Source organism: Dipodomys spectabilis, unplaced genomic scaffold, assembly GCF_019054845.1.
Source record: "Dipodomys spectabilis isolate Male_0828 unplaced genomic scaffold, ASM1905484v1 ptg000141l, whole genome shotgun sequence".
NCBI lineage: Eukaryota > Metazoa > Chordata > Mammalia > Rodentia > Heteromyidae > Dipodomys > Dipodomys spectabilis.
The window spans coordinates 10,072,892-10,097,000 of NW_024870818.1; the positions used below are offsets into that span (position 1 = coordinate 10,072,892).

Consider the following 24,109-nt stretch of genomic DNA (forward strand, 5'->3'; position numbering starts at 1 on the left):
CGCCCCCAGAATATTTGTTTTAAAATGTAATATAGTTTTAAATTACACAGTCTCAAAAAACCTTGTAGAATGTGGAGAAATATAAAAGAGGAAATAAAAATCACTCATAACTTACTTTACTCTGACATTTCATAAAATTTGCATTAGAACATTTCTGTATAGATGTCTAATTTAACATTTCAACAATGTGCTTACAAAATCCAGGCTCCTTTTTTCACCTAAGATTACAATATACATACTCTCCCATATTGTTAAAATATGTTGTTAAATATATGTTGTAGCCAGGCGCCAGTGGCTCATGCCTGTAATACTAGCTACTCAGGAGGCTGAGATCTGAGCTACCATTCCATGCCGGCTCCAGCAGAAAAGTTCCCATGAAACTCTTATCTCCAATTAACCACTCAAAAACCAAAAGTGGCACTGTGACTCAATTGGTAGAGTGCTAGTCTTGAGTGCAGAGAAGCTCAGTGACAGCACCCAGACCCTAAGTTCAAGCCCCACAACTGACAAAGAAAAAGGTGTTGTAAGCATGCTTTTTAGTATTCATAATCTGACATGAAGTTTCACTAAAGCATCATAGTATTGGACACATAAATACATACCATGTTGTAGACTAATCTTGTTTATTTGAAATACATGAATGAAAGTTGATCTCATTGAATTATGAAGAAAAAAATCTGAACTGGCCAATAATAAATAGTAATGACTGAATAGTAAAAAAATGTTTCAGCAGCCAAGTGATGATGGCATATACCTTATAATCCTCTCTACTCAGGAGACTGACATCTGAGGAGACTGGTTTGAAGCCAGACCTGGCAAACAAATCAAGAGACTCTTATGTCCAATTAACCAGCACACTGCCTAGTGTTTTTTTATCTATATTTTAATTTTTTTTGTTTTTGTTTTTGGTATGGTCCTAGGGCTTGAACTTGGGGTCTGGGTGTCCCTAAGCTTTTTTGCTCAAGACTAAATACTCTACCATTTGAGTCACAGCTCTACTTCCAGCTTTTTTGGTGCTTAATTGGAGATAAGAGTCTCACAAACTTTCCTGCCTATGCTGGCTTCAAACCATGATCCTCCAATCTCAGTCTTCTGAGTCACTAGGATTGCAGTTATGAGCCACTAGCATCCAGCAATATTTTCAATATTAAAGAGTAAACATATAATGGCATATATTTCAACATTATAGCACCACAGAAATCCTTGAGCCATGAAGTCAGTGAGTTGACATCAAGTAGGTTATTAAAGTTGGAGATGGAAAACCAGAGTTTGACAAAAACTGTAGAAGAGCTTCGGAGTACTATGGATTCTGTAGAAGACACCACTTCCAAAATACTGAAAATTGAAAAAGAAAATCAAAGACTGAATAAAAAGGTAAATAAAAATGTAATGTTTATTTTAATGTTAAGTATATATAGATATAAATAAGTAGCATACTTATTTTCTGTTTTTAAAATATCCTTAATATTTTTTTTGGGGGGGGGGAATCCAGTCATGGGGCCTGAACTCTGGGCCTGGGAGCTGTCCTTCAGCTCTTCAGCTCAAGGCTAGCGCTCTACCACTTGAGCCACAGTGCCACTTCTGGCTTTTTTCTGCTTATGTGTTGCTGAGGAATCGAACCCAGGGCCTCATGCATGCAAGGCAAGCGCTCTACCACTGAGCCACCTACCCAGCCCTCCTTAATATTTTTTAACTTACCATAGAATTTTAATATACTTTATGTAGTGAAACCCTGTACCAGTTATTGTTAGAACTATTAACTTATAATGTTACCTCATTTGTACTCCTGCCTACTTTGTCTATATCAGAATGATCCTGAAGCAAATCCTAGACAGCATATTATTCATCAACAAAATAACTGATACATCTATGCACACATTCACAATGTAAGGAATGTTTTTCAAGGACAGTGTCATCACATCTAAGAGCCAGATGCTGATGGCTCACACCTGTAATCATAGCTACTCCAGGAAGCTAAGATCTGAGGATCATGGTTTAAAGCCAGCCTGGGCAGGAAAGTTCATGAGACTCTTATCTCCAGTTAACTGCCAAAAGCCTGCCATATCTCAAGTGGTAGAGCAGTAGCCCTGAGTAGAAAAATTCACAGACAAAATCCAGGCCCTGAGTTCAAGCACCAGTACCAGGATCAAAAAACCAAAACAGAAAATTTCAGAACAAATAAAACTGTTGGCTTAAATAAGAGTATTAATAATTACTCAGAGGGACAGCTAATGTAAGAAAAACAATGTTTCTTTTCCCTTATTTTCTAGTTTCCAAGTTAGGAATTGGTTCTCCCATATACTCCTGAGATAATTATAATAATTATAGTTTTAGTGTCATTGGTAACTCAGATGGATTTAAGCGTATTTGAAGCATTTTGGTTCTCCATTTATTTTACTGTCTCATCTTAACATGAGCTAGTGGGAATCTCTTTGTAAACTGCTTCCTGAATACTTAATCATTAGCTCAGAAAAAACGTGTTTAGCTGTCTGTCATACTCCAAGCTCATCTTTAATATTTTCTGGCAAAGGCCTGGAACAGTCATTTTCCCCAAAAGTCTTTCTTTTTAGTAGAAAATGATACTTAGAGATCACAATTGAAACCTAATTTTTTTGGGGGGGGAGGGGAAAGGGTGGTCATTGTGAGGCTTGAACTTAGGTCCTGGATACTGTCCCTGAGCTCTTTTGTCCAAGTCTAGTGCTCTACTACTTTGAGCCAGAGCACCACTTCTGATTTTTGAGTGGTTAATTAGAGATGATAATCTCGGGGACTTTTCTGCCTGGGCTGGCTTTGAACTGTGAAGCTCAGATCTCAGCTTCCTGAGTAGCTAGGATTACAAGCATAAGCCACTCGTGCTCAGCTGAAACCTGAATTTTAATATAAATAGTTGAGCAGTAACTTTTTATTTGTTTGTTAGTCATGGGGATTGAACTCTGGGCCAAGGCGCTCTCCCTGAGCTCTTCAGCTCTAGGAGAACACTCTACCACTTGAGCCACAGCACCACTTCTGGTTTTCTGGTGGTTAATTGGAAATGAGTCTTATGGTCTTTCCTGCCCAGGCTGTCTTTGAACTGCGATCCTCAGATCTCAGACTCCTGAGTAGCTAGGATTATGGGCGTGAGCCATTGGCACTGGGCTGAACAGTAATTTTTATTCTTCAATGGGCTGAGTACTTTTGCATCTTTACCTGGCAGACATGCACATAATTTTTTTTTTGGGTCCGGTGGTGGGGCCTGAACTCTGGGTCTGTGCGCTGTCCCTCAGCTCTTCAGCTCAAGGCTAGCATTCTACCACTTGAGCCACAGCACCACTTCCGGCTTTTTTCTTCTTGCTTATGTGGTACTGAGGAATCAAATCCAGGGCCTCATGCATGCAAAGCAAGCGCTCTACCACTGAGCCACCTTCCCAGCCCACATGCACATAATTTTGTACAAATAGAATCTTACCTCAGAGGGCTGGGATGTAACGCAGTGGCAAAGTGCTTGCCTAGCAAGTGCAATATCCTGGGTTCAATCTCCAGTACCCGCCACCTCTCCCCCCCCCCCCAAAAAAAAAGGAAAATAATCTTACCTCAGAAACATAACTATGAATTCTTCTTCTTCTTCTTCTTTTTTTGTCAATCATGGGGCTTGAACTCTGGGCCTGGGCACTGTCCCTCAGCTCTTCAGCTCAAGGTGAACACTCTACCACTTTGAGCCACAGCACCACTTCCAGTTTCCTTGTGGTTAATTAGAGATAAGAGTCTCATGGACTTTACTCCCTGGGTTGGCTTTCAACAGCAATTCTCAGATCTCAGCCCCCTGAGTAGCTAGGATTGCAAGTCTGAGCTTCCAGCACCCAGCAACTATGAAATGAATTTTTTCTCTTTCTTTTTCTTTTTTTTCCAGTCCTGAGGCTTGAACCCAGGGTTTGGACACTGTCCCTGAGCTTCTTTAGTTCAAGGCTAGCACTCTACCACTTGAGTCACAGGCACCACTTCCAGCTTTTTCTGTGTATGTGGTGCTGAGAAATCAAACCCAGGGCTTCACGCAAGCACTCTACCACTAAGGCACATTCCCAGCCCCAACTATGAATTCTTGAATCTTTGTTTCTGAGAAGTTGCTAGGTAATGGTCATTTTTGCTGCCCTTGGAACTATGCTTTAAGAACCACTGTCTTAGGTTCCTGGATATTTTTTCAAGACTTTTAATATTTTCTTTAACATGTGAGACTTTGGGGGAATAATAAAGGTTCAAATTATAACATCTTGGTCTTTTAAAATTACATGATTTAAATAGGTTACATAGTAATAAAATTATCTACAGTTTGACATTCCTTTATGAAATTGCTATTCTGTACTTATCACCATTATTATTGTATCTTTAAAATATACCAATCAAATTTAGAGATAGAGATGTACCTCAGTGGTAAAATGCTTAAATTAAAAGTATTGTTAATTCAATAATTGCTTTATGTTTTGACAGTTTGCCTCCTGGAAAATATTTAATGTATTGTTTTATGATTTTCTTTTTCTTTAGGTTGAAGTTCTTGAAAGTGAGATTATTCAAGAAAAGCAAAGTCTTCAGAATTGTCAAAATTTAAGCAAGGATCTAATGAAGGAAAAAGCTCAGCTCGAAAAAACAATTGAAACGCTTAGAGAAAATTCAGAGAGACAGGTTCATTAATTTTTTTACTTCAAATAATGTATTTTAAAATTATTGCCAGAAGTTATTTTAAAATAATCATAAACAAAACATTCCTATAGCATGAAAGGGATTTTTTTTTAATTTTAAAATAGTTTATTATCCCGGGTAATCTGCCACCACACCACCCCTCAAGCAAGAATCCCTTGCTTGTAGTTACAACAGATGTTAAATGGAAAGTTCCAAAACTTAATAATTGTTAAGTTTTAAATAGGATACCATTTTGAGTAGTTGAAATTTCAGGATTTCCTGCTCACTCCTTTCTGGAATATGAATCATCCCTTTGCCAAGCATAGTTGTGCTATATATACTATCTACTTATAATCATTAATTAGCTTCATGGTTATCACATGTCTATCTATGATAAAATTTCAGTGTTTATATTCAGGTCACCCAAAATTGTAAGAGTAGTGCTATAAGCAATTCACATATACTTAAGAAACCCATTAAGTACTTCCTTTAAATAAAGGTCTTGATCTGGTAAGGAAAAGAAGTATGTTCAAATTGTGAAAATATCCAGTCATTTACTGTTAACCTCTTATTGTGCCTAATTTATACATTAAATGTTATCATTGGCAAATGTATATAAGAGAAAACATGATAAGTACAAGGTTTTCATACTAGTCACAGTTTCATTTATCTACTAGAGATCTTGGAGCATATTCCTCATGGATAAGGAGGGACTAAAGTCCCTTAGTTGAGTTAGAAAGAAATGCAGCTGTACACTGACACTACTAAAGCAGAGGAAGTGTGGCAGCAGCCTGTATCTTGGATGATATTGAATTTGCTTGCAGCTGTTTATTGGTTGCTATTTTTGAAAAAACAAAACAGTAGATTGGGTGCATTTTTCTCTATAGAGTATGGAATAAAAATTTTGAAGAATACATCTTTCATAAACTTCCTAGGATTAGTGAACATTTGTGAATGTAGTGAACATTAGTGAACATTAGTGAAAATTTGAGACCCGTTATACTGGTATCAATTAGATGAATTTGTTATCAGATGTATCAGATTATTTTATTTGTTAAATGTTGACTATTTACAGTTCTTTTTAAGAATGAATACACAGTGTATACATTGTGAGGATCCTTTATATTACAGGCATTGCAAAAATTATTTAATGGAAGTTAAAACATACATCTTCAAAGAGATGTATCCATGTTTCCCATTCTACATTTATAGTTGAATTTAAAACATCTATAAAAAATCTGAACATCATTTTAATAATAAGTGCAAGCCAGGCATTGGTGGCTCATGCCTGTAACCCTAGCTACTGAGGAGGCTGAGATCTGAAGATGGCAATTCGAAGTCAGCCCATGAAGAAAAGTCCCCAAGATTATCATCTCCAATTAACCACTCAAAAAGCAGGAATTGAAGGCATGTCTCAAATGGTAGAATATCAGCCATGAGTAGAAAAACTGAGCCAAGAGCAAGAGGCCCTGAGTTCAAGCTCCAGTCCTGGCACAGAAAAAAATAATAATAATAGTAAATGAATGTCTGTTAGCTATTCATTCAGACTGTGAACTCTCTAAGGAATGACCTGACACAGCCCCTGAGTTCAAGCCCCCAAAAAACCAAAAGAATGACCTGACAATACCTATGCAAAGTGATCTTTCAGTAAGTATTTGTCAGAATTCAAAGTAAGGCATATTATAGTATTATATCCTCTAGCACATAGGTATTTGTGTTTCTGGAAGGTAAAAACTATAATTCACAATAGTGATTTTGCTCATTACAATTTTAAATTTTCTTGTTTATGTTTTTTGAATTAGATTAAAATACTGGAACAGGAAAATGAACATCTGAATCAAACAGTGTCTTCCTTAAGGCAGCGTTCTCAGATAAGTGCTGAAGCAAGGGTAAAAGACATTGAAAAAGAAAATAAAATTCTCCACGAATCTATCAAAGAAACAAGTAGCAAGCTAAGCAAGATTGAATTTGAAAAAAGGCAAATTAGAAAAGAATTGGAACATTATAAAGAAAAAGGAGAACGAACAGAAGAACTTGAAAGTGAGTTGCATCATCTTGGAAAAGAAAATGAATTGTTGCAGAAAAAGATAACCAATTTAAAAATTACTTGCGAAAAAATTGAGGCCTTAGAACAAGAAAATTCAGAGCTAGAAAGAGAAAATAGAAAGTTTAAAAAAACACTGGATAGTTTTAAAAACCTTACTTTTCAGTTAGAATCCTTAGAAAAAGAAAATTCCCAACTTGATGAAGAAAACTTAGAACTTCGAAGAAATGTGGAGTCTTTGAAGGGAGCAAGCATGAAAATGGCTCAGCTACAACTAGAAAACAAAGAACTAGAAAGTGAAAAAGAACAACTTAAGAAAGGTTTAGAGCTCATGAAAGCATCTTTCAAGAAAACAGAACGTTTGGAAGTTAGCTACCAGGGACTAGATACAGAAAACCAAAGGCTACAGAAAGCTTTGGAAAATAGCAATAAAAAAATCCAACAATTAGAAGGTGAACTACAAGACTTAGAGATGGAAAATCAAACATTGCAAAAGAACTTAGAAGAATTGAAAATATCTAGCAAGAGATTAGAACAGCTTGAAAAAGAAAATAAATCATTAGAGCAGGAAACATCTCAGCTGGAAAAGGATAAGAAACAACTGGAGAAGGAAAACAAGAGACTCCGACAACAAGCAGAAATAAAAGATAATACCTTAGAAGAAAATAATGTGAAGATTGGAAATTTGGAAAAAGAAAACAAAACTCTTTGTAAAGAAATTGGTGTATACAAAGAATCTTGTGTTCGTCTCAAAGAATTAGAAAAGGAAAATAAAGAGCTTGTGAAAAGAGCGACTATTGATGTAAAAACTTTGGTTACATTACGTGAGGTAAGCATACCTACCAAAATTTTAAAAATAATTTCTATGTTTTTAGTCTAATATTTTAAGTTTCATTGGAAACATGAGTAATTCCTTTTGATGGTGCAGCAGAACTTGGAAACTACTTTGTAGGTTTCTACTTCAGTTAAACTAAAAGTAAATTTAAATTGAATGTCTCAAGATTTGTAGTATTAAGGTTCTTTGGGGTATATGATTTATTACACCTTAATTTTAATCTCTGATTTCAAAAATAATATTAAAATATTTGATCAAGCCAGATGCTGGTACCTCACACCTGTAATTCTAACTACTCAGGAGGCTGAGATTTGTTGACCCCAGCTGAAGGAGGAAAGTCCATGAGATTTTTTTTCTACGGTTAACCACCAAGTGAAGCTATGGCATAAGAGCAAACAGCCTTGAGTGAAAAAACTAAGGGACTAGGTGTATCTGGGCCCTGAGTTCAAGTTCCAATATTGCTACCAAAAAAAAAAAAATCTTAAAATATAAGTTGTAATTATCTGTGTTCTTAAAATTTTCACAACCAATCCTTTTTAAGTGTTTTATCTCCATTTTTCATATTAGTAAGCAGATTCTAAACATGAAGTTACTTACTCAATATAGTTTATAAATAGCAAAGTTCAGTTTTTTCATTCAAATACAAATCTTCTACATTCCAAAATTTGTTGTTTTTAAAAGTCAGAGACTGCAAACCAGGTTATACTTAAAAATGAACACTGAAAAAATAGTAGTTTCTTGGATTCATGTATTGAGAACCTAAATTTTACAAAATTAGATTGGCAATATGTCCTGTGAAACATGGTGAATACAAATAAGAAGATATGTTTGGATTTTTTAAACCATCTTTATGCAATACAATATGTGATAAACTTTTAAGTCTATTTAAAAAGTATCTCAGAGGCAGGCACTGGTGGCTCAGGCCTGGAATCTTAGCTACCCCTACTCAGGAGGCTGAGATCGAAGGATCTCATTTTGATGCCATCCCAGGCAGGAAAGTCTGTGTGACACTTTTATCTCCAGTTAAGCATCAGAAAAGCTGGAATGGAGCTCTGTGGCTCAAGTGGTAGAGCACTAGCCTTGAGCAGAAAAGCTCAAGGATAGCACCCAGGCCCTGAGTTCAAGCCCAGGGACACACACACAAGTATCCCAGGGCAGGAAGTATAACCCACTCAGGCTTTGATGAGTTCTGGATTTAATTCCCAACATTTGTAAAATTAAAATAATGTTAAAAATCTTAGCTTTCTGACAGAAAGGCACATTTCTGCTATGAGATAGCAGAAATGTACACTTCTGCTACAGAGGTATTAAAAGGGACTTTTCATTTTTTCTTTTTGTTGTTCTGTAGTCTTACAAACATAAACAATAGTTTTCTTAGGCCTGAACTTCCAAAACTGCCCAATCTTAAGCCACTTTCTCCCAAGAGAAGGAAAGAGCGTTGTGGTAGAAGGAGGAGTATTATATTCAACATATATTTTTTTTTTTTGGGTCCGGTCGTGGGGCCTGAACTCTGGGCCTGGGCGCTGTCCCTCAGCTCTTCAGCTCAAGGCTAGTGCTCTACCACTTGAGCCACAGCGCCACTCCGGCTTTTTTCTTTTTGCTTATGTGGTGCTGAGGAATTGAACCCAGGGCCTCATGCATGCAAGGCAAGCGCTCTACCACTGAGCCACCTTCCCAGCCCCTCAACATATATCTTTAGGAAGAAATGTGTACTAAAGTCTAAATGGAGAAGTGGGTTTATTTTTTTCTTCATACTTTTCAAACGGCAGGTGTGTTTTTCTAAGTGTGGAGTTTCCCTCAATTAGTTTTTAACATTATGATTAAAAAGAAATAGTAGCACAAAAAAAGCAGGGAAAAAGTCCATTTCAACCGGAATATAATATGGGAAACTTAATTATTGTCTAATAGTTGTTTATGTAGATGTGGCTCTGTCCTATAGTTCTTGTCTACATTCCCAAGGCTCTGGTTCAATCCCCCTTTCCAAACTCAACAAATCAAAAAACCAAGAAAAGAAAAAAGGAAGGTTTAATGATAACATTTCTACCTCTCCTGGTTTAAAATTGCCTTCCTGGATAAAAGTAATGGAAATCTTGACTTATTTTCTGAGATGTCAGATTCTTGACATATAATTGAGTTGTGTGTTCTTTTGAAATAAGGATTTGGTGAGTGAAAAATTGAAGACTCAACAAATGAACAATGATCTTGAGAAATTAACTCATGAGCTTGAGAAGATAGGGTTAAATAAAGAGCGCCTCTTACATGATGAACAAAGTACTGATGACAGGTGAGTACAAACTCTGGCAAACAGTTGGAATTATCATTCCAACTATTTATTATTGAGGGTTTTGTTTTGTTCTTACTTAATCAGTAACTTCTTCCTCTAGTAGCTGTAAAAGCACATTATGTCCTTCATACTCTTTCTTGTTGTTGTTTTTGTCAGTTGTGGTACTTGAACTCAGGGCATGAACACTGTCCCTGAGCTCTTTTGCTCAAGGCTAACATTCTACCACTTAGAGCCACAGTTCCACTTCTGGTTTTCAGGGGGTTAATCTCATGGACTTTCTTGTCCAGGCTGGTTGAACCCCAGTCCTCAGATATCAGCTTCCCAAGTAGCTAGGATTATAGGCATGAGCCACTAGCGCCCAGCTGTAGCTAGTTCTTTTCTTCCCTTACAGAAAGATATATAAGAAAAAAAAAAGAGAAACTAATACTTATGTAAGAAAAAAAATCTTATATAAGTACAATTACAAACTAGAAAACAAGAGCCACCTAGGTAACAGAGATTTGAGACTGTAATTGCCTGTGAATAAAATATCAACAGTGAACAATCAATCATTCAGGAAATACAGTTAGGCATTTTATTTTTCATTTGTGGACTTAAGAAATGTAGGGAGAGGGCCTGGGAAGGTGGTTCAGTGGTAGAGCATTTGCCTTGCATGCATGAGGCCCTGGGTTCTATTCCTCTGCACCATATAAGTAGAAAAAAAAAAAAAAAACCGGAAGTGGCACTGTGGCTCAAGTGATAGAGTGCTAGCCTTGAGCTGAAGAGCTGAGGGACAGTGCCCAGGCCCAGAGTTCATGCCCCACGACCAGATCCTCCCCCCCCCCAAAAAAAAAGTCCAAGGCCCTGATTTCAAACTCCAGTACTGACAAAAAATAAAAATAGACTTTTGGGGCTGGGAAGATGGCTCAGTGGTAGAGCGCTTGCCTTGCATGCATGAGGCCCTGGGTTCGATTCCTCAGTATCACATAAGCAAAAAGAAAAAAAGCTGGAAGTGGTGCTGTGGCTCAAGTGGTAGAGCGCAAGCTTTGAGCTGAAGAGCTGAGGGACAGCGCCCAGGCCCAGAGTTCAGGCCCCATGACCAGACCCAAAAAAAAAATTATGTGCATGTGTGCCAAAAAAAAAAAAAATGTCTCAGTTGGTAGAGTGCCAGCCAGTGAGCAAAAATGTTAGGTATAGAGTTTGAGTTCAGGTTCGGACCTAAAAAGAAAAAAAAAAATGGAGGGAAAATATGAAATAAAATATATTGATATAATTAAAGTATGATAAAAATGAAGGATTGACCAACAGGATAAAAAATAGCTGATACACTTTGATCAAGGCTAGCACTCTACCAATTTAGCCACAGTTCCACTTCTAGCATATTGATATTTAACTACAGAAAAGCCTCACAGCCTTTTCTTTCTGGGTTGGTTTCAAACTGGAATCCTCAGATCTCAGTCTCTTTGAGTTGCTAACATTACAAGCATGAGCCATTAGTCCCTAGTTTTAACATACATTTATTTATATTTATTTAGCCAGTCCTGGGACTTTGAACTCAGGGCCTAGGAACGGAGCAACTTTTGCTCAAGGCTTGCACTTGAGCCACAGTGCCACTTCCAGCTTTTTCTGTTGATGTGTACTGAGGAATTAAACCCTGGGCTTCACACACACTAGGCAAACACTCTACCACTAAGCCACATCCCCAGACCTGACATATGTTTTAATTTAAAAATAATTAATAGAGATTTAAAGAAAATTTGTTATGCCATGATAAATCTAGTCTACCAACTAGGATTAATTTGATTTTCCAGTGGGCTACTACTTAGCATCTAGTGAGCTACAAGATTCTATTTAGAGGGCTGGGAAGGTGGCTCAGTGGTAGAGCGCTTGCCTTGCATGTGTGAGGCCCTGAGTTCGATTCCTCAGCAGCACATAAGCAGGAAAAAAGCCGGAAGTGGTGCTGTGGCTCAAGTGGTAGAGTTCAGGCCCATGACCGGACCCCCCAAAAAAAAAAGATTCTATTTAGAATAAAAGTTTTATATGGGGGGCTGGGAAGTTGGCTTAGTGGTAGAGTGCTTGCCTTTCATGCCTGAGGCCCTGGGTTCGATTCCTCAGCACCACATAAGCAAAAAGAAAAAAGCCGGAAGTGGCGCTGTGGCTTAAGTGGTAGGGCACTAGCCTTGAGCTGAAGAGCTAAGGGACAGTGCTCAGGCCCAGAGTTCAGGCCCCACAACCGGACCAAAAAAACAACAACAACAAAAAAGTTTTATATGGTTAGTATTGTTTTGGTTGAGCCTAATGGCTCATGGCTAGAATACCAACTACTCAAAAAGTGGAAATTGAGCTTGGCTTATGCCTGTAATCCTAGCTACTCAGGAGGCTGACATCTGAGGATCACGGTTCAAAGCCAGCCTGGGCAGGAAAAGCTGTGAAACTGTTGTCTCCAATAAATTATCAGAAAACAGGAAGTGGTGCTGTGGCTCAAGTGGTAGGGCACTAGCTGAAGAGCTGAAGGACAGTGCTCAGACCCAGAATTCAAGCCCAATGACTGACCAAATAAAAAACAAACAAATAAACAAAGTGGAAATTGGTAGGATCGTATTGCAAGCTAGCAAGAGCCCCTATTTCGATGAGTAAGCCAGGTGTGGTGGTATATTCTGTGATCCTAGCTACACAGGAGGCCACAGGTAAGATTGTGAGCTGAAACTGGCCTTAATAAAAACACTACCTAAAAATAATTAACGCAGAAAAAAGGGACAAGGGTTTTGCTCAACTGGTGAGTAGTACCAGCCTTGCAGGCATGAAATCTTCAGTTCAAACTTCACTATCATATTGTATAGTCTAAATATTAATTAATTGGAATTTTTGATATAATTTTATTATTTATCCATTATATCAGTCATCCATTATCCATTATATCAGTTAGAGAAAATTGATACTTACCATAATTTGAGAATAGACAAAATAGTATAAATTGATACTTAGAAAGGCTAGCTTGCCAGGTGCCGGTGGCTCGCCTGTAATCCTACTCATCTACTCAGTGGGCTGAGATGTGAGAATTGCAGTTCAAAGCCAGCCCCAGCAGAAAGGTCCATGAGCGTCTTTTCTCCAGGTAACCACCAGAAAAACAGAAGTAGTGCTGTGGCTCAAGTGGTAGAGTGCTCACCTTGAGCTGAAGAGCTCAGGGACAGTGCCCAGGCCCAGAGTTCAAGCCCCACAATCGTTAAAAAAAAAGAAAAAAAGAAATGCTAGATCTTTTTTTGTTCTTGTTCCAATCCTGGGGCTTGAATTCAGGGCCTGGATGCTGTCCTTGAAAAAAAAATTTTTTTTGTCAGTCATGGGCTTGAACTCTGGGCCTGGGCGCTGTCCCTGAGCTCTTCAGCTCAAGGCGAGCACTCTACCTCTTGAGCCACAGTACCATTTCTGTTTTTCTCACAATAACTGGAGATAAGTGAAGTAAGATAGACCCAAAGAAACATAGGTCCCATGGTTTCCCTTATTTTTATGCGTCTAGTAAAATCTTACCAGACAAGTAGAAAAGCTTAAAAGCTATGTATATATGACCATATAAGATGATGCTAAGCAAAATGAACCCCAGGATATGGACACAAGAGGTTTTTTTCTTTGTCACTGTTGTTTTTAATGTACTATGTGATTTTGTTTCTTTTGTATATTCTTCCCCATTGTACAAACCCTGTATTTGATTCCGGTGCCCTGCATCTTGTATTTTTCTTATTTGGAGAGTGGAAGGGAAATAACAAAATGCTGGAAGAAGGATACAGGAAGCCCATTGTAACAATGAGATGTACAAGACGCTATGTTGGAAACAAGCTTTACAACTTGGGGGAGTTGGGGAGATGGGAAGGGAAGGAAGATAGGAGAAAAACAAATGAAGAGGTAACAGTCCTCGATAAGAAATGTACTCATTACCTCACTCATGTAACTGTACCCTCTGTACAGTATGTTTACTTTTTTTTTTAAAGTTTCACCTACTTTTCTGTCTGGGCTGGCTTTGAACCATGATCCTCAGATCTCAGCCTCCTGAGTAGCTAGGATTACAGGTGTGAGCCACTGGCACCCAGCAAGGCTAGGTCTTAATAAAGAGAAGTTTTAGATATTAAAGTCAGGCTACCATTATTAACACTACAGGTATTTCATGTGGTCATACATCATTTGATTTAACTAGAAAGTTAAATGCTAATTTGGTTGGTTACCTTTCAATATATGTAATAATATTAGGTATTAATCTGGTAAATATTGAGATATGCTAAATATTATATAGATACTTACATACTGTAAGCCACTGAGTGTTAAGTTGGTTTACACATTGTCATAGGCAAATTTTTGATGATAAAATGAATGAATCTATTTCCTTTCTCTTGATTTTAGTCATGTAAAACTATAATAAATATTTCTGGACTTAGACCTTAGACTTTTGGACTTAGATCCCTTTTTTGAAAACTAATTGTTAGCCTTAGTGCCAGTACCAAGGCTTGAACTCAATCAGTGTCTTATGCTCTTGCTCAGCTTGCTTACAGCTGGCTCTCTACTATTTGAACTATGGCTCCAGTACCTAGGCTAGCCTTTGAATGCACTAAATATCTCAGGCTGGCTTACAAGCCTGCTTCAGCCTCTCAAGTGATGGGTTTACAGGCATGCACTATTATTAATTACTTTCTGACAATCTAGGCTATAATTTGGAGCTCTATTTACTCACTGATTTGTATTGCTTTCTGACCAGGAATAGTTTTAAAGGAGAAGTAGATCAGTACAAGAAAGCTAATTTAGCTGTGCCAGGGGTCATGCCTGTCATCCTAGCTACTCAGGAGGCTGAGATCTGAGGATTGCAATTTAAAGCCAGCCCAACCAGGAAAGTCTATGAGACTTCTTTCCAGTTAACCACCAGAAAACCGGAAGGGAAGTAGTGTTGTTTGTGGCTTCAAAGTGGTAGAACACTAGTCTTGAGATGAAGAGCTCAGGGACAGGCCGAGGCCCAGAGTTCAAGCCCCATGATGGACAAAAAAAAAGGAAGCCAATTTGCCTCTTAAAAGGGCTTCTATATGACTCATTTACCAGTATTTGTTGTCATAAATTGTCTTTGAAAACAATTCTCTGACTTCTGTTGATGAACTATATAACTTCTTTACTTGGACAGTAGGTACAAACTTTTGGAATCAAAGTTAGAATCTACTCTTAAGAAATCTCTTGAAATAAAAGAAGAAAAAATTGCTGCGTTAGAAGCTCGATTAGAAGAATCCACAAATTATAACCAGCAATTGCGACAAGAACTTAAAACAGTAAGTGACTTTTTTCAAAATAATTTTAACTATAATTTATCTTAAAACTATTTGGACAGAAAACTATAAAATGGAATATAAAAGTTTAAACATTTTACTCAGATTTAGTCAGTCATTTTCAGAAACTTGAGCATATTATTAAACAAATCTTTACAATATGGATATGACATCTATATGCTATAATGTATTCAGTATTTGATAAGTGATAAAGGTCCCTTTTACATTTTTTCATTAGGAAAACTAAAATTTTCTTACTAGTTGAATAGAAGTTTTATATTTGAAAATAATGTTTGTTTTATAAGTGGGGACAGTAGGAGGATGACAATCTGTTACAGAGAAAGGGATGCATTGAAGAATTTCAAGTAACTCACAGAAATCTTGCTGGAATAGTTGTATATTTAAGCTTAAACTATGTATGTTTAACCTAAACACGTTGATAATTCAAAAACTCCAGTTAGTGGTTACAAACAATGAGCTTAAAAGTAGATTACTATATTCAAATGACAGTATTTGTTCTAATTAGGTGTGTTTTTTTTTTTAATTTAATTTTATTTTTTTTTTTGTGAACATACTGTACAGAGGGGTTACAATTACATGGGCAGGATAATGCGTACATTTCTTTTTTTTTTTTTTCTTTTTTTTTAATTTAATTTTATTTTATTTGAGAACATACTGTACAAAGGGGTTACAATTACATGGGCAGGATAATGCATACATTTCTTACCAAGCATTGCAGCCTCCGCCTTGGTTTACCCTTCACCTCCCTTCCCAGCCTCCCTCCTCCCCCCCACCCAATCATACCCCCCCTCCCCCCCCCAACACCGACATTGTAAAGCTGGTTTTGACATGACATTTTATACTTCTCATTGTTACAACAGGTCCACCTGAATCCTTAAACGACTTGTTTGTCCCCGTCTCCTCCACATGTTATACTGACATCAAATATAGTGAAAGCGGGGTTACACTGTGGGGGAGGGACATACAAAGCAACAAAGAAATAATCTTGTAAATGCGTTAGAAACACATGCATGAAAGAAACAAAAACATTAAAATACATATTTGAGGGGTCGTTTTCCTAACATCACATTCTCTGACTTTTTCCGCTTGACTCATACCTATACTAGATATTGCAAATAAGGGAAACCATGGGACCTATGTTTCTTTGGGCCTGGCTTACTTCACTTAATATAATTTTTTCCAAGCCTTTCCATTTCCTAACAAATGGGGCAATGTCATTCTTTCTGATGGAGGCATAGAATTCCATTGTGCTGATGGAGGCATAGAATTCCATTGTGTATATATACCACATTTTCTTGATCCATTCATCTACTGAGGGGCATCTGGGTTGGTTCCATATCTTAGCTATGGTAAATAATGCTGCAATAAACATAGTTGTGCTGGTAGCTTTAGTGTGGTCTTTAATGCGTACATTTCTTATCAAGCAATGTAGCCTCCTCCTTTGTTTACCCTTCACATCCCTTCATATAATGTTTAGATTACTTTGTTTTTCTTATAGTGAATAAACTGAAACACAAGGTATTTGTCCATTCCATACAATAGTAGAATCTTGTTCTGGTTTATTTTTTCTTTCATTCTTTTCATTATCCCAATAGAGATCTTTTTTGGTCAACCAAGCATGTAGGCCACATACAGAACTTTTCAGTATACTGTAGGAAATAGAAGTAGATGGCAGGGCAAGGAAGAGAGTTCTCTTCATTGTCTGAAAATCATCTTTCCACTAGATACTCTTTCAGGTAAAAGAGGAGATTGACACTATATATGGAAGAAAGCTACCCTGGTTTTGAGACTCATACTCCACTGTAGTCATTACCTTTTGCAATTCTAAAGGCATAGATTTAATAAGATCAATATGGTGCACATTATAAGAGTTGCTGCATGCAGAGAAATTCAGTTATATGACTTTTCATTAAGTAATTGTAGTCCTCCAAGTCTAGATACAATTTATCAATCAGAGGTTATTTTTGTAGATGATGTATTTCCTAGTAACATTGAATATTTTGGTTTCATTATGCTTCCAAAGAAATAGTTAATCAAAGTATCAGTGATACGGTAGTGAGCACAAGTGCCTTCTGAAGTTAAATTTCTCATGTGGGAAGTAGAAAACTTATTTACACTATTGTTACTAATACTTGGCCACAGATTTTTTTGGGGGGGTCCAGTCATGGGGCCTCAGCTCTTCAGCTCAAGGCTAGTGCTCTACCACTTGAATCACAGTGCCACTTCTGGCTTCTTTCATTCTTTTCCTTTCTTTCTTTCTTTTTCTTTCTTTCTTTCTTTCTTTCTTTCCTTTCTTTTCCTTCCTTCCTTCCTTCCTTCCTTCCTTCCTTCCTTCCTTCCTTCCTTCCTTCCTTCCTTCCTTCCTTCCTTCCTTCCCTCCTTCTCTCCTTCTCTCTCTCTCTCTCTTTCTCTCTCTCTTTCTCTCTCTCTTTCTCTCTCCCTTTCTCTCTCCCTTTCTCTCTCTCTTTCTCTCTCTCTTTCTTTCTCTCTTTCTTTCTCTCTTTCTTTCTCTCTTTCTCTCTTTCTCTCTCTCTTTCTCTCTCTCTTTCTTTCTCTCTTTCTCTCTCTCTTTCTCTCTCTCTTTCTCTCTCTCTTTCTTTCTCTCTCTCTTTCTCTCTCTTTCTCTCTCTCTTTCTCTCTTTCTCTCTCTCTTTCTTTCTTTCTCTCTTTCTTTCTTTCTTTCTTTCTTTCTTTCTTTCTTTCTTTCTTTCTTTCTTTCTTTCTTTCTCTCTTTCTTCCTTTCTGTCTTTCTCTCTCTCTCTCTTTCTTTCTTTCTTCCTTTCTTTCTTTCTTTCTTTCTTTCTTTCTTTCTTCCTTTCTTTCTTTCTTTCTTTCTTTTGCTTATGGGGTGCTGAGAAATCGAACCCAGGGCCTCACGTCACCTTCCCAGCCCCTGGCCACTGATTTTTTTAATGGAATATTTATTGTTCCAGAAGAAATGCTAGAACTTAGAATTGGTTAAGATTAATAATTAGCAAAAAGAAGAAGAAGAGATGAAACTTTATGCCAGATTTCTGTGTTTAAAGTCTTGAATTTCCATCCCTGTAAGCATTACCAATGGATTACAATAAAAATCAACATCATGAAGCTACTTAGCCAGAAAATGAATGAATTTGGTGTTAGTTGGTGGATATATGTTTGAAATGTAAAAGTTATGAGATCTAATTCCAACATTGTCTTCTACTTTCAGTCATTTGGGCATAAATTCTATGGACTAGTTTTATGCCATGTGTATGAATTTCAATGATATAACACATTCTGGAGGTGAAATAGTATAAGCCTAAAGTAGTATAGCAAAAAAAGTATAGCTAATATGACCCCTCAAAAGGAATAGAATAGTAGAATAATACAAACCAAATCTAAAAGAAGGCAGAAAAGAAGAAACAGAATAAAGTACAGATTAGGCAAGTAGAAAACAGTAAGAGGAAAGTTTTAAGTCAAACTATATCAAGAGTCACATTAAATATAAAAGGTGAAAGTATCTCTGTTTAATGAAAGAGATTAATAATTAGATAAAATAGCAAGACCCACCTATAAGAAACTTGGATGAAAAATATCAGGGCTTGGAATGTGGCTTAGAGTGTTTACCTAGCATCCATGAAGCCCTGGGTTTAATTCCTTAGTTCCACATAAACAGAAAAAGCTGGAAGTGTTGCTGTGGTTTAAGTGGTAGAATGGTATAGCCTTGAGCAAAAGAAACTCAGGGACAGAGCCCAGTCCATGAGTTCAAGCCCCAGGACTGGCAAAAAAAAAAAAAATCATATTATCACTTTAACACCATTCTTACCAATCTAAAGTAAGACAGAAAATAATGATGTTAGTCATCTATTGTTACAACAGTGTTAAAAGAAATTACAGTAATTACATATGTCAAGATCTGAATAAACTTATTATTATAATATCATTTTATGACATACCTTTAGAAGAGAAGATATTTACAGATACTTCAGTAACTTTAGGTATCTTTTTAAGAATAGGAACTTGTATAACAAATTACTATTTGGTTTTTGCACAGGAATCTGTGAAATTTCTTTCTGTGAAATTTCTATATTGGCTACAGATAGCGCTAAAAATAATTGTTACTACTTAGCAACACATCTGAGTCTTCTCACTATTCTTGAGGGATATTTTAATCACAATACGATTTGAAATTATAGCCAGGTGCCAGTAGCTCATGCCTGTAATTCTAGCTACCTCAGAAGCTGAGATCTGAGGATCATATTTCAAAGCCAGCCCAGGCAGGAAAGTCCTTGAGACTCTGATCTCCACCAGAAAACTAGAAGAGGTGCTGCGGCATAAAGTGGTATAGAATGCTAACCTTGAGAGAAAAAGCTCAGAGACAAGACCCAGGCCCTGAGTTTAAGCTCCATAACTAATAAAAAAATTGAAAATATATATTGTATGAACATACACGGAAGCACCATTTACAATATTTCTAGGAGAAAAAGTTTTGCTTTCTTTTTGTCGTACTGGGTTTTTAATTTAGAGCCTCATGCTTGCTTGGCTTTCTTTTTTGACTAGTCATCTGCCACTTGAACCACAACTTCATCCTTGCTTTTTTGTTAATTGAAAATTGAATTTTGCAGACTGCATGCTTCAGTTGGCTTCTAACCTCAATCTTTCAGAGCTTAGCCTCCAGAGTAGCTATCATTGCAGGTATGAGTCACCAGCACTTAACCTGATTGGCATTTTTAAAAGATGAAATTTTAACTCTGATGATGATAATAATCACCTGTATTTTTATCATATTCCCTCCCCCCCCACAGTTCCATTCACCAGACCTATGCAGGGTGGAATTAATTGTAAGAAAGATAACCTTGGTGATTTTTTTTCTCTGCATTAAAATACTTGAATAAATTTTAGGTGAAAAAAAATTATGAAGCACTCAAACAGCGACAAGATGAGGAAAGGATGGTGCAGAGCTCTCCTCTAGTACCCAGGGAAGATAATAAATGGGAGCGAGAAAGCCAAGAAACAACTAGAGAGCTTCTCAAAGTTAAAGACAGATTAATTGAAGTAGAGAGAAATGTAAGTATTTTAAAATCTTTTAGTAGAATAAAGTATATTAGAAGTAAAGGATCATTGGACATAATCAGGTAAGTTAGAAAATTTCACCTAGTTGTGTAGTTTTGATTATTTTATGCTCCTTTGTTGGCATATGTTCAATAGTTCAACATGACATTTCCGTTCATGTATATAATGTACTTTAGTCACATTCACCCCTCTGTAGTTCTTACCCTCCATCCCTCTTCTCACCTTCCCCTTGTTTCAGTTTGAAGCCTGTTCTATTAGATGAGTAGAGCTACTCCTGACTAGCTGTAAGTATAGCTTCTCTTGCTATCATTTGGGTTTCATTTACTTAGAAATGTATTTTTCTATGCTTTTACTTTAAACCTGTTTGCCTTTGTCAGTAAAGTATGTTTCTTGTAAGCAATAAACAGTTGGGTCTTCTGTTTGTTTTTTAATCCAGTCCACCAGCCTGTGTTTTAATTGGAGAATTAAATGTGTAGTATATTCTGTCATTTTGTTATTTTTCTTTGCTAATCTTCATTTCTTTATCTACATGACTAGTAAATTGGTCTGCTCTTTCCAATGTTTTCATTAGTTCTTTCTCTTCTGAATATAGGATTCCTTTGCATATATTCTTCAGTTCTGGCTTAGTATTACTAGTGATAAAAGCATTTGTTCTTTAGAGTATTTTAACTTTTTCTTCCATTATGAAAGTTTGCACTGCTGTTTAAATAACTGCATTAGCATTCATTTTCTTTCAGAGTTTAGAACATAATCATTCCATGCTCTTCTTTTTTTTTTTTTTGCAGGGGGGGGGGGGGTGTTCCGGTCGTGGGGTCTGAACTCTGGGCCTGGGTGCTGTCCCTCAGCTCTTCAGCTCAAGGCTAGCGCTCTACCACTTGAGCCATAGCACCACTTCTGACTTTTTTTTCTGCTTATGTGGTGCTGAGTAATCGAACCCAGGGCCTCATGCATGCAAGGCAAGCGCTCTACCACTGAGCCACCTTCCCAGCCCCTCCATGCTCTTCTTGTTTTTAGAATTTGTATTAAGAAATTTGCTATTCTAATGATTTCACTTTTTTATGTGCTTGATGCTTTTTTTCTGCTTTCAATATTACTTTCTGGGTCTATATAGGTAGTGTTTTAGCTCTAAAGTGATATAGGCAGAGTTCTTTTTTGGTCTTACTTATTTAGAGTCCTAAATGCCTACTTACTATCTCTTTGACAAGATTGTAGAAAGTTTGTTATTATTTTGTTGACTGTTTTCTGTGTCTTTTAGCATGTACCTTTTCTTCTACATCAATAATTCATAGAGTTGGTCTTTTTTTTTTTAAGTGCCAGTCCTGGGCCTAGAACTCAGCGGCTGGGCACTGACCCTGAGCTTCCTTGGTGCAAGGCTAATGTTCTTCCACTTCTGGCTTTTCGGGTAGTTTATTGGAGATAAGAGTCTATGGTAGACATTTTGCCCCATGAAAGTTAGAATGTGTTTGTGGCTTTAACTAAGCATACTATCCCACAATACTGGGAAATTTGGGAAATTATATAATCACTTAATCACAATAAAGAATTTGAAAAAAAAAAAAGTGTCTACAGTATCACCTTCTTCTCCTACCCTCAGAGATCCAAGTTGGAATTGCTGGCTGTTTCCTTTTTCTGTGTTGCCTTTCCTTTTCTCTGTTTTTCTGTTACCTATGCAGTGATAATCGATGTTCTCCCTTTGTTTCTCTTTTATAATATAGTTTCCTTTGTTATTCCGCCTCCCATTGCTTATTCATAGATTGACACAGAAGAATCTGTGTCAGGTATCTGTGTCAGCAGTTCAGGGAGCCTGGGGCACCATCTTGCCCCTTCCTTGATTGATTTTTATACATTAAGAAAAGACTGGTGATTTAATAATTGGACATTTCACCATCATCCTCATATAAGTCCAGAACCAAGTTTATATCTCTATTTAGGAAATACATCCCAAATATATCTATTTCTTTCCATCTTTGCTCTTATCACTCTTTTCAAGATAGCATTACCTTTCATCTTGACTCAGTATATCCTAAATGTCTCCCTTTTCCACTCTTCTATTAATCAAATTCATCCTCAGTATACTTTCTAGAGCATTCTTTAAAAAAAAAAACCCAGGTTGTGTTATTTCAAGACTTAAAATATTGTTGAGCACCTGTGGCTCATGCCTGTAATCCTAGTTATTCAGGAGCCTGACATCTGAGGATCACAGTTTGAAGCCAGCTAGCACAGGAAAGTCACTCATCTCTAATTATCCACCAGAAAACCAGAAGTGACATTGTGGCTCCAAGTGGTAAAGCACTAGCCTTTGCAAAAGAGCTCAGGGATCATGCCCAGTTCAAACCCCGTGACCACCTCCAAAAAAATAAAAATAAAAATAATATATGTATATCAATAGCTTCAAATTTTTTAGGATAAAATTCAAAATTATTTTCTTCTACTTTTTGTTTGCTTTTATTAGTTGTATAAAGAGGTTTCATTGTACATATAATATACTTTGATCAAATTTTCCCCCTTTGTTATTTTCCCCCCTTTTCAACAATTTTTACTGGATTTTATTATTCTATTTTCATACCTGCATAAGAAGTACTTGAGGAGGAAAAGAGAATGCTGGAGGGTGAACAAAATACATATGTGAATTAAAATAACAAAATGAAATTTGTGGAAAGCTGTTGAATTGACAGAGGGTAATGGGATGGGAAAAATGAGTTAAATGAGAGAAATCTGATTAAAATATTGTATATAGGTACGAAAAACAAGAACTTTGATCATGTACTTTTTACCATCCCCTTTTCCCATCACTGCTCCTGCTGGTTCTTACGCACAAACAGAATCCCTGTTGTTCATTTTTTTTCTTTAGGTTTAGATTCAGTAGACAGAAAGCATTTGATATTTGTCCTTTTTAGTCTGGAGTATTTCACTTAGCATGTTGATTTTAAGTTCTGTCAATTCTCTTGCAAACAGCATAATTTTATTCTTCATACCTGAATAATTTTCCACTATTTATGAATGTGTATATTCTCTTCATCCATCCATTGATAGGCACCTAGGCTGACTCCATATTTTGGTTATTGTGAATAATGTTGCTATCAATATGGGTATCAGCTATCTCGACTATATCTTGACTTGCATTCTTTTAGAAAGATACCCCAGGAGTAGAATAGCAGGATTATATGGTTGTTCTATTTTTAATTTATTTTTTCTGTTGGTCGTGGGGCCTGAACTCTGGGCCTGGGCGCTGTCCCTCAGCTCTTCAGCTCAAGGCTAGCGCTCTACCACTTGAGCCACAGCGCCACTTCTGGCTTTTTCTGCTTATGTGGTGCTGAGGAATTGAACCCAGATCTTCATGCATGCAAGGCAAACACTCTACCACTGAGCTACCTCCACAGCTCCTATTTTTAATTTTTTTCAAAAAAAAAAAACCCTACATATTGTGCTCTATAGTGTTTGCATTAATTTACATTCCTGCCAACTGTGTATAAGGGTTCCTTTTCTCTGCTCTTGCATCTTTACCAACATGTGCTGTTCGTTTGTCTGTCTGTCTGTCTGTCTCTGTCTCTCTCTCTCTCTCTCTCTCTCTCACACACACACACAGACAGACACAGACACAGTGGTGCTGGGGTTTTGAATTTAGAGCCTTTATACTAACTAGGTAGCAGCTATGTTTCAGCCCTTTTTTGGATAGGGGGAACCCCACTTAGTACTTCTGAGCAAACAACCTTATTCTAATTCCTTGAATTAATAAATATATTTAGCATGGAATATTTTGTGTACAGATTATTATAAAGCAGAATCCAGGCAAATTGCATATTAAAGTTACAGTATTACTACCACCTTTTTCATAGATTAAATGTGATAACAATATGGGATAGAGAGTGACTTTTTTAGGTTATAGGGTTTGTTTTTTTTATTTTAACTAGTAATAAATGCTCATTGCATAAAATTTCAGTATCTTACAGAAAAATAAGTTTGAAATT

General features: G+C 36.9%; 1 protein-coding gene across 10 annotated transcripts in view; it reads left to right on the forward strand.

Moving 5' to 3' along the window:
* Ccdc88a (coiled-coil domain containing 88A) overlaps window positions 1-24,109 on the forward strand; it is a 127,858-nt gene that overhangs the window by 65,220 nt on the left and 38,529 nt on the right. For 9 of the 10 annotated variants that reach the window (XM_042691155.1, XM_042691157.1, XM_042691162.1 and 6 more), the window contains exons 13-18: window positions 1,190-1,374; window positions 4,516-4,653; window positions 6,453-7,523; window positions 9,686-9,813; window positions 14,948-15,089; window positions 19,971-20,135. In XM_042691155.1, coding sequence (XP_042547089.1) covers window positions 1,190-1,374; window positions 4,516-4,653; window positions 6,453-7,523; window positions 9,686-9,813; window positions 14,948-15,089; window positions 19,971-20,135 — 1,829 coding nt within the window. The remainder of the gene's footprint in view (window positions 1-1,189; window positions 1,375-4,515; window positions 4,654-6,452; window positions 7,524-9,685; window positions 9,814-14,947; window positions 15,090-19,970; window positions 20,136-24,109) is intronic. The other variant, XM_042691156.1, reaches the window with a different exon arrangement.